The following is a 15,738-nucleotide window of genomic DNA, read 5'->3' on the forward strand; positions in this document are numbered from 1 at the left end:
TTATCTTTTAAAGAATAATTCATTTTATCTGAAAGGTAGAATGAGTGTGAGAGGACAAAGATCTTCCCAAATGTCTACAGAAGTCCAAGCTGGGCCAGATGGAAGCCAGGACCCTACAACTCAATCTGTGTCTGCTGCGTGAATGGCTAGGATTCAAGTACTTATGCTTTCACCTGTTGCCTTCAATATGCACATGAGCAGGAAGCTGCATTAACTAATCCTGGAAGCAGTCATTAACCAAGACTGACATGATACAGGCCTCCAAGCAGTGACTTTAATTACTGTGTCAAACCCACCTTCCTTTGATACCTTGATACAGCAAGATCATCAAGTGTGTTGGGGCTGGGTGGTAGTGTAGCACACTAATTCCCCACTGCAGCATCCTGTTTGTATCCTGGCTGCTTCACTTCCTGTTCAGCTCTCTGAATAGCTTGAAAAAGCAACAGATAATTCTGTAAGTCCTTGGGTCCCTGCATCAAGGTGGGAAACCTTGAGGAAACTTCTTGTTCCTGGATTTGAATTAGCTCAGCTCCAGCTGTTGCAGCCATTTGGGGAGTAAACCAGTGCGTGGAAGGCTTCTTTCCTTCTCTCTTTAAGTCAGCCTTTCAAATAAATCTTCTAAAAAATAATCAGGTATAAAAATACAGCAATACAATAAGAAGTTGTCTGGTTGTATATTGAATGCTTGTGTAAGTAGAACTCCATGAAATGGATAAATTCTTGACCCAATATGTGTTTTGCTCTTTTTGGTGCTCCCTTTTACTGAACCCATATAACAGGAATCTTAGAAAACATGATTAGAGACGGGTTGCTTTATGAGAGCAAATATGCTGCAAAAGTCCAGGGCACAGTACTCTGAGGAAGACATCTCAGGAAAATACTCAAACCAATTTCTTCTGTCTTGGTCGTTCTGCTCCTTCCACAGTTTGTCCATTGCTTTGGCCACTGTTTCTCAAACTTAAGTATGCATCAGAAATACCTGGAAGACTTGCTAAAATTTTCTGGGATGCAAGCCCTAAAAGTTTCATATTCAGTAGGCCTTGGGTAGGGCCCAAGAACCTGCGTTTCTAATAAATTCCCAAATGACACTAATGGTACTCTTGCAGGAACCTTTTTCTCTTTTTATAAGATCATTTTTATTTGAAATGCAAATTTTACAGGGAAAATAGACTTTCCATCCACTGGTTGGGAAGCAGTCATTACTCCTGAAATGGCTGCAGGGGCCAGAGTGGAGCCGATCAAAAGTTGGGAGGAAGGAGCTTCATTCGGTCTTCCAGATGGGTTTAGGGGCCCAAGGACTTGAACTATCTAATACTGCTTTTCCAGGCCATAAGCAGGAAGCAGGACCAGAAGTAGAGCAGCTAGGCCACAAATCAACACCAATATGGGATGCCAGTACTGCAGGTGAAGGATTAGCCTGTTATACCATGTTACCAGTCTCTACCAGAATCTTTCTAATGCATTTTGACCACTGACACACTGGGTCAGCTTAGCTGGGATAAGATTTGGGAATAGCAATTTTGCCAACAGAGGAAGCTATTGAGTTTTCTTCTCTTCCTTATTGCAGAAAACAAAGTCTTTCACTCGAGTGGTTGATGGCCTTTTCTTTCCTGAAGATCCTCTAGAACTGTTGACTCAACAAACCTTCAAAACAGTCCCTTCTATCATTGGTGTCAATAACCATGAGTGTGGTTACTTGCTCCCCATGGTAAGAATTGAGCCTGCCTACCCAGTGATTTCCCAACAGTTATGTGGCAACTGGGCATTTCCCTAGAGGACCCCAAGTGTTGAGGGCTGGAGCCCATTGGCTGAGTACCCAGTGGTAATCTTTCCCCTCTCTAAAAGAGGCATCTTGGCCTATTTGTGCTCCTATAACACCTGATGTTTGCTAATATATAAAGAAAAGTTTATTTGGCTCATTTTTATGGTGGCTGGCTAGTCCAAATAGCAAGGACTTCCTTGGTTGAACCTGGTGCAGGTGTGAAGAGAACTGCTGTGTGCTGAAGGGGCCAAGCAAGTGAGGTGGCCTTGTCTGGTAATAACTCGCTCTCAAAACTAACCTAGTCCTGAGAGGATTGTGTCCTCTTGAAAAGTGTTTGTCCTATGGTTTAATCACCTTCTACTAGTCCTTACCCCCGAAAGATCTACCACCTCTCAATGCTGATACGCTGTGACCAAGCCTTCAGACCATGAGCACTAGGGGGAGATACAGATGTAGCAGGGAGTCATGGAGGACTCAATGGAGTCACTATAGGATTTTGCCTTGTTCCTCATACAAGTTTATAATGGTAAAAGCAATTATATAAAAATAAGCAAATTGGATTTATTGGATCTTTACTAAAATATGGTAACATAATTATGTACCACTTCAGAGCTGAAATGCACTGTTTAAAAATTTAGTACTTTTAATGTTTCATGTCCATCCCTGATTCTGCCATTTTGACTTCTAAAAATTTTCTGAAATGTTTAATTTGAAAACATTTTAGCATTTACTATATGCTTATAAAAATTGAAGATTCACTAGAGAACAAGTCACATTCTTCCAGCATTTTTGGAAAATTCTCAAATGCCCATAACAGTTGGAATTGGGCCAGGCTAGAACTAGGAGTTTGAAAGTCAATTTGGGTCTCCCTCAATGAGTGCCATCACCAGCTGCCTCCTGGGGTACACATTAGCAGGAAGCTGGGTTCAAAAATGGAGCTGGTGCTGGAATCCAGATATTCCAGTACAAGATGTGGGCATCCCAAGTGGCAGCATCACTGTTGCACCTATTGCCTGTCCCATGCTTACTTTCTTGAGGGAAATTACAGATGAAATGCATGGTGAGGGTTTGGGGAGGGGTGGGGGGAATCCCAGTACCTATAAAACTGTGTCACATAATACAATGTAATTAATAAATTTTAAAAAGATTTCAGAAAATGCCGAGTGTTCTGAAGGCCAGAAGTGGGGAGAGACAGCTTCTGCACGGATGTCAGAAGGTTGTAGGTCAAGGGAGACTTCTCTGAGGAATCAGTGCACTAAGTCCTGGAGGTGGAGAAGGAGCCTTAACTTCCTGACACTGTACTTTAAGAGGACTCTTTCTGTTGGAAATAACCTTTCCATGTGTCCTCAGAAGATTGAAAAATTCAAACATCTTCAAAGCTGTTTTATATAGACCAGCTTTTTAAGTCAGAAGAATGGGACAAAGAAATAGATTGACCAAATTATAAAGCTATTGGGTAACTGTCTGCAGCCAGGCTGTGAACTTCCCTGGGTTGTCAGAGCATGCTGTACCATTGTTAGTTTAATCTCCAGAGCAATGTTCTGGTTCTGTGCTTGACTGATCACCTTTTCTTATCTGTGAAATGTCTCTTTTAGTACCTACTTCAGACACATGAAATATCCTGGAATATAGGATATCATCAGATGCCATGTGTTGAAAGTTTTCAAAATTACAGAATGGTGATGGGAATTGGTGCCCAGAGCCTGTATCAGTGCTAATATTCCATAAGAACTTAGAGTTAACATCATTCCTGGCTGTTGGAGGCCACAAGAAATGCTCCAAAAACATAAATGCTAACTTCTTAGTAGATACAGGACTCACAGTGCTTAAATTTTACCTGTTAACTTGAATAAGATGATTTTCCCCCACATTCCAGGAGCTGAAATGTTCAAGCATCTATGTTGGTGATTTAGGTCAAGGTTTCTAGCAGAAAATGTGCCAGAGTATGCTGGTTTTACAAGTAAATATTCTACCGCTTTATGTTTTTTCCACTGTAAAACTTCCAGGAAATGATCATTTCACAAATTACATAAAGATCCTATTACGAACTCAGTCCCATCATCAGTGCTTTGCAAATATCAACTCAGTTCTTATAGCTGTGTCAGGTGGGCACTATTTATCTCCATTTTACAGAAGAGGAATTGGACAAAGGCAATGTTAAGGCTCTTGCTAAGTTTACAGCTTGTGAGGACAGGGAGGAGATTCAAGTTCAGGTCAGTCAGCTACAGAGCTTGTAGCCTCAACCACCAGCCTCACCACTTCACTGCTGGGATCCCTACTGTTGGGTTCTCAGAGACCCCGATTGTAAAGGTCCTTGGAAGGAAAATAAATGTTGCCATGTTTTCTGACTTCCCTTTTACATTGGTATCAAAGCCTGATTAAGGCAGCTCAGGCTTTCAACAGAATGTCGTAGATTAGGTGGCCTAAACACTAGACATTTTCTTATTGTTCTAGAGCCTGGAAGTCCAAGATCAAGGTGTGAGTAGGTTTAGTTTCTCATTGGCTGGAAGATGGACATCTTCTCACTGTCCTCACATGCTCTATCCTTTGTGTGCTTGATTTTTAGTTTCTGTGTGTTGAATTTGTCTTAAGGACAACATTAACTAGATTAGATGAGAATCCACACAAAGGCCTTTTAAGATCATCCCCTCTTCATTTCAATGTTCCCCCAAATACAATCTCATATAAAGGTAATGGGGGTTAATGCTTTGAAATGACGTCAATGGGGACATAAGTCAGCTGGCAATGGGATCATTCCACAGAGTGGCCACCTTAGATCCTACATTGGCTGCCTGGTGCTGAAGGAGCTTCTGCTCTTCCCATCCTCCCCTTGGGAAGTCAAATTACTGGGAACTCAAGTGGGTTTCTGGCCAGAAGACTCACAGCATATGCTCCATTTCTCTCCACAGAAGACAATTCCTGATATCATTGATGGAGCCAACAAGTCTTTTGCCCTGCGTATGCTACACTCTATCCTGGTAAGTGAACTTGGAATTCTCAAGTGTCATGAACTTCAACTTTGCAGCACTGTACTTGGCAATAACATGAGGGCATAGGTATTTCTCATCCATTTATCCATTGGTAAACATAGGCCTGCAGTCCCACGTCTACAGTCCTAAAATTTAAAGGACTTTAGTAGCCAACCTGGAAGCCAAATCTGACCTTGACTTAATTGGTTATTAGCAATTATTGTTTCTGCATGCTTATTCCTTGCTTGTCCAACTGTTCAGATGTTAATCAGTAGGTAGATGCTGAGGTGCTTACTTCCAACCCCAAGCATGTTACACAGCGTGAAACATGTGCACGGAAGTATCTGACAATTTGAAGAGTTCTGAATCCTGAAATATACATCTGGGACTAAGGCATCATATTTGCTGCATGCCAACACTGCATTGTGTTAAGTTCTAGCAATACTAGTCATTCACCCATTTATTATCAACCATTGTTTGTTCATTGCACTCATACTTTAACTTAGCAGTACCCTAGATGTTGGGATATAGATGGATTCTTTTCCTTTTTTCTCCTCCTCCTCTCATTTTCCTTCATTTTCATAAACATTGACTGTACTCAGTGCCAGGTAATTACACTCATTGATGCTTCTTGAAGTGCATATGTCCCTGCACTTCTATAGGCACTGGGGTGCAATGTGGCATGGATGGACAAGACGAGGTATTTCAGTAAGTGCCTAAGAGCATAGGCATCTGTGAGGCCTTGTGGTGCCTACTTTTTCCAGAGGGAAAAGTATTGTGGGACAAACGATAAGATGAACAGGGAGAAATGAAGAGGACCAATTGGGAGCAGAGGAATATGGAGAGACTAGCTGAAGGGGTTGACTATACCCAGAGATGCTTGCAGTGTTGCAAGCTATAGCAAGAGTCATCCCAAGGATCAGAAATAGGAAAAATAGACTTTATCTAAGAAGGAACCCTGTGGGTATAAAATGGGCCATACTGGGAGCAGGGACTCCCTCAGTCCTAAGACCGTATAGAGGGATGTTGGGTGACTGTGGCTTCTGGGGACTGGACCAAGGTTTGAAACACATTCAAAATATAAGCAGGATAGTGACCTCCAGGCTAGATTGGAGATATCTGATGCCTGGAAGAGGTGGTACAGAGCCAGACCTTAGGGAAGGGGAATGCTTGAACAGGAGGACATTTCAAAAGGTTTTTTTTTAAAAGGTATGACAAACCGGGGCTCGGCGGCGTGGCCTGGTGGCTAAGGTCCTCGCCTTGATCCCATATGGCCGCTGGTTCTAATCCCGGCAGCTCCACTTCCTCTCTATCTCTCCTCCTCTCAGTATATCTGACTTTGTAATAAAAATAAAATAAATCTTTAAAAAAAAAAAAGGTATGACAAACCAAGTCCCAGGTGTGGGAAATAGGCCACAGTGGAAGATACAAGAAGGGAGGACATACGGTCTTTCCTAGGTCTCGCAGCATAGCATGCCAGGAACTGCTTTGTAGATGTTCAGTAGATCTGATGCATAAGGCATAGTCCTGGCTCAAAACCTGCACTGTCACCAGGCTATTAAAGGTCACCAGTGGCTCCATACAGCCTATCCTACCTATCTTGGTTATCTCTAACTCTATGAGGGTTTACTGATTAAACGTTCCAAGTTCCAGGCCCTCGCACCCTAGCCTTACCTTGCTGAAGAGCCTACCCTTGTTCTGGACCAGATTGAAAACCATCAGCCATCTGAAGATCCCATAAATGCATCTGTGCAGTACTCAGAGTACAGTGTGCTGCCTTGCTTCGAAATTTCAAAGAAATGTACCAAGACTTGTATGTGGCAATTGTTTGAGTTACAACTTTTCCAGCATGCTCCAGAGCACCAGATATTTCCAAAACATTACTAGTGTGGAAGATCCTTGAATCCTCATGAAATTAAACTTGCATTCTTTGGGTTTTTGTTCTTGGGGCAGTTACTGGAGGAAGATTGAAAGGCAGGCTCATTTTGAGTTAAAGCTGCAGACACTCCACTAAGGCACTCAGCAATGATAGAGAATCTCCCATCTGCTGGTTTACTCCCCAAATGAGTTCAACAGCCAGGGCAGGGCTGGGCAAGGCTGAAGCCAGGTCCTGAAACTGTCTGGACCTCCCATGTGGGTGCAGGGACTCAGACCCAAGGAATTAGTCTATATCCTTTGCTTTCCCAGCAGGGAGATGGATAAGAAGTAATGCAGTCTGGACTCAAACTGGTACCCACCCCTGTCACAGGCAGTGACTTTACCAGATGCATCATAACACGAGCTCTGTTTGTTAGTAATTTTCAATGGGGGGCAATTTTTTTCTTTACATTGAGCCCTACACATAGTATAGCTAGTTTTGTCGAGGAATTTCTGTTTTTGAAGCATGTTAATGAGGTATGTCACTATGGTTAGGAGCATGAGATTTAGAAGCAAACAGATCCATTTGGACCAGTCGCTTAAACTTTCTAAGCCTCATTTTCCTGGTCTGTGACGTGGAGCTAACTTTGATACTTGCACTGTGAGATTGCTGTATGGGATTAACAAGAGCAATGCACATAAAATGTCGAGAATCATGCCTATACATGCAAGTGGCTAACATGTTGACTAGTGCATTGACCTGTGTCTCCTGTGATTGTGGTATCTTGCAGAACATTCCTGCCCAGCTTTTGTATGTTGTGTCTGATGAATACTTTCATGACAAACACTCTTCTATTGAAATCCGAGATAGTCTCTTGGACTTGCTTGGAGATGTGTTCTTTGTGGTCCCAGCACTGATCACAGCTCGCTACCACAGAGGTGAGTCTGTGCAGCCCCCTCCAGAGCCATGATGAGGCTGATAACAGCCAGGATCTAACTAGTCTGTTAGCCTGCTGTCTGCTCTTGCCTTCTACCCCCTCACTGAGAAAGCATCCCCAAGTATACCCGAGACAACTGTATAACATTTGACTTTGCAAGGTCCTTGGTTTTTAGAGTGAATATTGATCGGTTCTGGCTAGCAAATCTGTCTCCCCACCATCTTCTGGGTCTCATTCCCCAAGATGTATTTTGTTTTTGGAAACGTCTTCCAAAACATCCTAGCCATAAAGATTATGGAACAATTTAAAAAATTATTTGTAGAGACATGTAACTGTTTCTTTCCATATCTTTCTTTCTTCTGTTCCTTCCTTACTGGTCCCCTCTTTCCTCACCTCTACTTCCCCTTTCCATTTTCTTTCAACACATTTATCAGGTATACTGTGTTGAACTACTCTAGGTCCTACAGATATAACAGTGAACCAGACACTATGCTATGACAAAACATTCTAATGGAGGAGATTGATAACAGGATAAATTTGATATTTCTGAAACCATAAATATTTAATTTATAAATATCAGATGAATAAACAAGCAAATTGTAAAGCGTTTATGCAGTAGTATTTGATTAAAGAAAAATCAAGGGTGGGGTACTGTGGAACAGTTTAAACTATCACTTAGATGATAGTGCTGTGGAACAGTTTAAACTATCACTTAGATGATAGTGCTGTGGAGTAAAATTAAGCAGGACAGGTTAGCAGTGATAGGAAGGTCACTGTCAGTAAGCTCTGCCAAAGTTGTGACAGGTGAAGTGGGACTGAGTTTAGCAACATGGAGACCACTGTTCATGTTTAAGTATTGTGATGAAATTATAGAGTAAAAATTTTACTAAATTGAGAAATGAGTAAGCTGACCTAGGCTCAATGGAATTCCAATATCAAAATACTAGCATTGGTTTTGGAAAAATATTTTTACTAATCCATATCCAGAATTGAACTTACACCACCATTATTCAAGAAGTATCCTTTATTTTGAAGCTTGAAAAGATGCTGTACAAAATTAAATTCCAAAACCCACAAAAGTGTTAAACATTAGTCATGAGGGAAACACAAAATGTCAAATGAGGCAGCCATTTATACCTACTGGAGTGTCTATAATTAAAAATGTGAGCCATACCAGGAAATATTGCCAAGGATATAGAATGTCCAAGATTCTCAGGCTTTTCTGCTGGGAATATAAAATGGTATAGGCACTGCAGAAAATCAGATTTGTACAAATCTAAACATCTACCTACTTCATTACCCAACTGTTGTATTCCTGGATATTCACTGAAGAGAGATGAAAGCATATGTCCATACAAAAGACTTGCAAACTCAGTCATAGCTGCTTTAGTCAGTTTCTACAAACTGGAAACAACCTGAGTTTCTGATCAGATGAATGAACAAGCAAATTGTTAGTCATACAGTAATCTACTTTGATTGAAAAAAAATCAATTAGAAGTGTGCACTGTGAAATAAGTTCCACCACTTGTAACTCCCACATCCTCTGTCACAGAACACCTAAGATGGAGTCCCACCTCAGCTTCCAATCCAACTTTCTTCGAATGTGCCTGGAAACAGCAAATAACAAAAGCCAGTCACTTAGGAGCCAGGACTTCCATCTGGGTATACTGACTTTGACTTGACCCAGGCCACACAGTTGGAAACGTTTAGGAACTAAACTAGTAGATGGGAGCTCTGTCACTTATATAACTAAATGTTAAAGAATTTAAGATTTTCAGAAGAAAAGTGAACAAAATACATGGTGCACATGCATGGGTTATCATGGGAGCAGAAATGAGCTTTGCTGCATTTATTTCCAGACAATTAAACCAGGGTAGGTGAGAGGAAATCACAGCAAGATACTTTGGCTCAATATGAAGAATTATTCCTCTATTTAAAATACTATGTGGAAGGTAGTGACACTGAGGGGGAGGGATAGACAGAGCAAGAGAGCGGCCTTTGATTTGCTGATTTAACCCCTAAAATGCCATAGCAGCCAGACCTAGGCCAGACCCAAGTCAGGATCCTGGAGTTCTATCCTGGTCTCCAATACTGGTGGCAGGTGCTCACTCATTTGGGCCATCTTCATGTGCTTTCTCAGGTACATTAACTGGGAGATCAGTAAAGAGTGGATCAGCTGAGACTTGAACCAGCACTCCTATAAGGGGTTTAGGCATTACAACAACCACCACCGGCAGCATTCATGTGCTGTGCCACAATGCTCTCCCCAAAGGACTATTTCAGATCTGTTGCCGTCTTAGCTTCTGAGGGGCAATGAGGTCTTTATCGCTAGACGTTGAGGACTGCTGTAGCAGGAAATACTGACCTCAAATGAGAAGTAACTCATCTGGGGCCCCATTTTTCTACTCAGCTGTTCCACCTATAGGTCTCTAAAGTCAGGACTTTAGAGCTGGGGATCTAGGCCTGTGTCCCTCCTCCATCCTGTGTAAACACCTGATCTTCCCTGGCCTCTTGTCAGATAGTGGTGCACCTGTCTACTTCTACGAGTTTCAGCATCGACCCCAATGTTTTGAAGACACAAAGCCTGAGTTTGTCAAAGCTGACCACTCTGATGAAATCCGCTTCGTCTTTGGAGGTGCCTTCCTGACGGGGGATGTGGTCATGTTTGGTAAGGAACTGGCTGCAGGGTGGCTTTTTTTCGGTAATGTTTACATAGTCTATCAGGGAAAGATCGAGGGTTAGAGAGGAGTGGGTATGATCATGTCCAAGCTTTCTATTTCTTCCCATTTCTGGGGAGAGGAGAGAGACAAGGGGAAAGGACATACCCAGCCTCCCTACTGTCCCAGTACCCAGTACTTTAATTGGGAAAAGACCACCCAGTATTAACTGAGAGTCACAATGGCACATGTTCTGAAGGTTCTGTCCTGGTAGATGCAATAATCTTGAAATGCTGTTGATCTCACCGTTATATGAAGAATTCATTCCAATGTCCATTGGCTGACACTATCAACCTTATGGTCTCCATTTGCTCAGAGATTTGCTGTCATCATTTGGATAGGGAGTTGTCCATATGTTCTGTCCTCCATTTTCTGCTATGGTACCGGATGTCCTCTGCAGGCCCCAATGAGCCACCATGTGCATCATGGTCTGTCCTCCAGCACTCCATCCTCTATACTGGGGAGGACCGATTCTTCTAGTTGGTATCATGGACCCAAGCCAGGTGACCTGGACCATGCTGGATCCTCCACCTTTGGGGCTCATGGATCCAGCCACTACCATGCAAGTGGGCTCAGGGCCTTGGGCCATGCAACCTGGGACCCCAGCCTCAATCCCTGAGACTCATGGAGCCAGCCCTTACCATGCAGGCAGACTCAGTGACCTGGACCAACCAGGAGACCCAGGCCCCTCTCCCCCCACCCCTGCCACCCTTGGGGCTCACAAATCCAGCACCTAGCCAGGAGACCCAGGTCCTATTGGATCCTCCCACCCCCAAGGTTCACAGACACAACATCCACTGTGTAGCTGAGTTCTAGGCCCTGGACCAGGAGGCCCAAGGCCAAGCCATACCTTCCACCCCCAGGGCTCACAGACCCAGCCCCCATCATGCAGGAGGATTCAGTGACTTGTACAAGGAGACCCAGGTCCCTCCAGCTCCCCACTCCCCGGGGCTCACAGATGATCCAGCATCCATTGCATAGGTAGGCCCTGGAACCTGGGCCTGGAGACCCAGTGCCTTCTGAACCCCTCACCTCTGGGCTCCAGAACCCAACATCCACCACCTCCAGACTGACATGGCTCATCTTTCTGGACATCCACCAGCGGATACTTTAACCTAGTTTGATCCGACCTACCCCACTTTCAGCTTGTGCTGGTTTGTGCCGCAGGCTAGCCTTTCCCAGGTAGCTCCCAGTCCTGGCTCGAGTGTAAGCTGGCTGGTGATGCACCCCAACTCAACCTAGTTCTCAAATCAGCCAGTAGAGGTTATGAACTGGCCCGATCTGACCCACATGTATGCTGGCAGATACTGTAACCTGGTCTAGTTTGGGCTGCTCCTTGCCTTGGTTCTTACGCATACCTGCAGGGATTGCATCCTGACATAGGAGTTCACCAAACTCTTCAGTCTCCTCTCAGTGGCAGATCTTGCACATACTGGTGGGTCTTTGGCCCAGGTCGACTTTGTTGTCCTGGCAGGAATGTTGTCCTTGCCCAATGGCCCATACCTTTTCTGGTTCTTACTGTTGGGTGTTGCAACCCATCCATCCACACCTGGCCTATATCCAGACACAACTCTTACATGGTTCAGTGGGAGCTGAGACCTAGCATAATCCATTGTACACCCACCCTGACTCTTATGAGTAGCAGTTGGTGTTGGAGTCTAGCCTAGCCCAGCCATCTCCAGACCCAGCCCACACCCCTGCCAAGGGAGATTGCAGCCATGTTCAGGCCAGAACAATGCACTGATTCTGGCACTGGCATTTGCCGATGGGAACTCTAGCCCAGCCAATGCATCCCCTTAGCTCCCTGACCAGGCCTATTCCTAGCTACAGATTGCTATCCCACATGAGTGAACCCATGTATTCCCCTGCAGATTCTACCCCCAGACCTGATTAACTTATGCATTTATCAACTTCATGGCCAGCCTCACAGAGCCTGTTCCCTTTTCTGACACTCTGATGGGATACATGTTGTAGCCCTTCAAGTAGAATGACTTTGTCCATGGAAGTTCCAGAGAAGTCATTTCTTATCTGGACCTGACCCTAAGGTCCTTGCTAATGCCCACCTGTGCCATCTCTGACTCCCCATAGGCCCACACCCCCAAGATCCTAGAGCACATTGCTGGGTGGCCCACAGGCAGTGCCTGGGCACTGTTGGTGCATAGGCCGTTCGGTCCAGGTTCCCTTAGTAGCCATGTGGCTGGGAGGGCCGAGTACCCATGCCTGTGTCCAAACTCACTAAAGCTTCTTCCTCCGGAGGGAGAAATCTGTCAGGCCGAGACAGGCCCAGGATTTGTCCACTGCATGGCAGCAGTGGCCAGGGTTAGGGCCCCAAGCCTTGAGCCCAACCCGGCCCAGGTTCCCCTCAGGAGCCACCATGCCTCTGGGTCCAAACTCACCTTGGCTCCTCTGGCTCTTGATTTTGCATAAGAGAAGGCTTGGCTCCGAACTGTAGGTATACAACTCCCGGCTCATCCCACTGCTCTGCAAGAGCCCAGGGGGACTGACAGGTTGGGATAAAATGACATCCTTGGCTTAAAGACAAGTATAACCTTTTTTTTCCCCCAGGAAAATGCCTGCATTTACATTAAGAAATCCAGGTTAAAAAGCGCTGCCAAGATTCTCAATGAATATTGATCTTAGTACTAATGCCTGTAGGGATAGGCATTTTGGGGTACTCGGGCAATTTAAGTTTTTGAAAAGCAGTAAGAACTGTCTTCATGTTTACTATTGGTTCCTGGTCTTGCCCTTCCCAGAAATCCAATGAGGCCACCACCCATGGCTTTAAAAGGCAGGGACCACAATTTTCATTATTCTAGCTCAAAATTATCTGGATCAAGATGACTTGTGAGCCGGTAATAACAACATTGGCTTGCTTATGCCTGAATTGATGGTTTGTTCAGGGCCTTGAAAAATCAATTCAGATGAGGCTATCAGTAGAAAGCAAAAATTACATGTGATTTTTTTTTATCACTAAACATTAGCTAAATGCATTGTATGTGATGTCACGTTTATGGACCCTACACAATGAGAGCAGCCGCCCATAAGTTGTGCTTATTTCCTTTATTCATCCTACAGTAACAGCAAGACTAACAGGTTGTCATCAAAGACCAACAATTCCCAAAGAGCACACAGTTGAGTGCTTGATAAATGATGTTATTACTCAGGAACTATTACTGAGCTTATCCTATATGATGACACAGGGATTTCCCAAACTGGAGAAAATGAACACTGAATGTATCATTGATATCTAAAGAGCTTCTAAAATCAATGAGAACAACCTATTACCAGAAAAGCATGGTGGGTTCTTTCCTCAACTTAGAACAGAAATAAGAAGCTGGGAATTGATTGCAGACAGTTTTATTTGCAAAGTGACTAGGTGAACGTGGGAAGAGGGAATGGGAAAGTAACTCATAGGAGTGGGCTGGAAAGAGGGGTGCCTCTTGAAAGGGGAGAGGGAGAGACAGCAAAAGTTCTTGGAAGGGCCTTGGGATATCAAGCATTGCTTAACCCTTTTCTGGGCAGGAATCTGGGGAAGACATTCCCCATTGGTGGTCTCTCAACCAGTTAAGAAATGGCTGGGCAGTTCTTGTGCCACCTACTTGAAGGTGTGGCCAAGATTTTGGCAGTCTTGGACAGCTAGGCTTGGCCAGTCTTACAATCTAATAAAACTGGATAACATAAATTGATGGCTGATGGGAAAGGAATGCCAACTAGCATCTAGACATACAAAAGTCCACATTATCTGCCAGCAAAAGAACTGAAGACTAACCCTGGGTGAGGAATCATTTCTTCTTATTCAAGCTTAGAAACAACTGTTTTAAACAATGTGTTTGAGCAGGTATAGGAAGCAGTCCATTGCAAACATTAATAGAAGATTCTGTCAATATTTAAAATCCATGTTTTCATCTTGGTGATCTAGGAATTTTTGTGTAGTACTACACATGCAAAATATGTGCACACTAAAGTATTTTTCAAGCGAAAGATTGGAAATGAACGTGTATCAATAGAATACTATATATATAACTTACAAGTTTTATGTAACTTCTGTGTAATGTGTGTCTAGGTACTTAAGAAAAATAAGTAGAAGCCTTAAATTTTTATTTCCGTGATACAATTTTGTAAGTATAAGGACTCCCTCCTTCCCTTCTTTCCTCTCCATTTTCCCCTCCAATTATTTTCCACTAAACTGCAGTATAGTCAATTAGTAACAATCACAAGTTTAACATTCTGCTATTTAAATATATTGTGGTATTGTAGGTACAGGTAGTGGTAAAAAAAAAAGTCTGGTACCAAATTTTCAAGGCATTTTCAATGATACTAGCTTTCACTGGGAGTCTTATCCAAAAGTAGAGATGCACATTGCAACATATTTTCAACTCTGGATATGTTAGTCTTCATTGTACAATACTTGTTTACCTATATATCTGTTAACCTGTAATTTTACATGGAGCTTGCCTTATATCAGAAGTGACATGGCATTTGTCTTTTGGGGACTGGCTTATTCTGAGCATAATGATCTCCATTTGGAACCATTTGGTTGCACCATTTTGTTCATAGCTGTGTAGTACTCGATGGAGTAGATGTACCACAGTTTCTTCATCCATTCCTCTTTCGATGGGCCTCTGGATTGTTTCCATGACTTCAGTATTGTGGATTGTGCTGCTATATAGAGATGCATGTTGCTTCCTTGTGTGTAGATTTCATTTCATTTGGATGTATTCCCAGGAGTCGAATAGCTGGGTCATATGGTAGCTGGATTTTCAGTTGTCTGAGCACTCTCTACTGACTTCTAAAGTGGCTGCACTAGCCTATACTCCCAACAATGGAGTAGGGTACCTTTTTCCCCATAGCCTTTTCAACAGGTTTGTTAGATTTCTGTAGGTAGGCCAATCTCACTGGAGTTAGATGTAATATTGTTTTGTTTGCATTTCCCTAATAACTAAGGAGTCTGAGCATTTTTTCATGTCTTTTAGCAACTTGAATTTATTCTTTTTAAAAATGCCTATTCATCTCCTTCATCCATTTCTTAAACAGTTATTAGTTTTCTTTTTAAATTTATTTTTTGTTGAGTTTCTGAAGCTTCTGGATATTAAAGTTTCTGGATATCAGTGCCCTATATGTCGTGTAGGTATAAAGATTTTCTCCCACTGTGTTAGTTGCCTCTCTGCTTTTTTATCATTTCCTTTGCTGTGCACAAACTTCTTAGCTTGATATAGTCCCATTTGTTTATTTTGGTCTTGACTGTGGGTGGCTTTTCTAAGAAATTTTTGCTTGTGCCTAAATTTTATGGAGGATTTCCTCCAATAGCTTGATGGTTTCTGGGTGCAGATTTCGGTCCTTGATCCAAATAAATGAGAGCTTTATAGGTGACAGAACCTATCTACAATTTTGGTAAAAACAAAATCTAGAATATGTGGCAAATAGAATCCCAAATATGTGAAGAGAAAGAATTTCCTTATACCCCAATACATGTGTAGTCTGCTTCCTGCAAATAC

The 15,738-nt window shown here is 43.1% G+C and overlaps 1 protein-coding gene across 2 annotated transcripts in view; it reads left to right on the forward strand.

The window, feature by feature from the left end:
* The window catches only part of LOC101521389 (carboxylesterase 5A-like), a 65,623-nt gene that overhangs the window by 11,847 nt on the left and 38,038 nt on the right, over positions 1–15,738 (forward strand). For both annotated transcript variants that reach the window (XM_058674441.1, XM_004583864.2), the window contains exons 8-11: positions 1,568–1,708; positions 4,672–4,740; positions 7,380–7,527; positions 10,045–10,194. In XM_058674441.1, coding sequence (XP_058530424.1) covers positions 1,568–1,708; positions 4,672–4,740; positions 7,380–7,527; positions 10,045–10,194 — 508 coding nt within the window. The remainder of the gene's footprint in view (positions 1–1,567; positions 1,709–4,671; positions 4,741–7,379; positions 7,528–10,044; positions 10,195–15,738) is intronic.

Source organism: Ochotona princeps, chromosome 16 (assembly GCF_030435755.1).
Source record: "Ochotona princeps isolate mOchPri1 chromosome 16, mOchPri1.hap1, whole genome shotgun sequence".
Lineage (NCBI taxonomy): Eukaryota > Metazoa > Chordata > Mammalia > Lagomorpha > Ochotonidae > Ochotona > Ochotona princeps.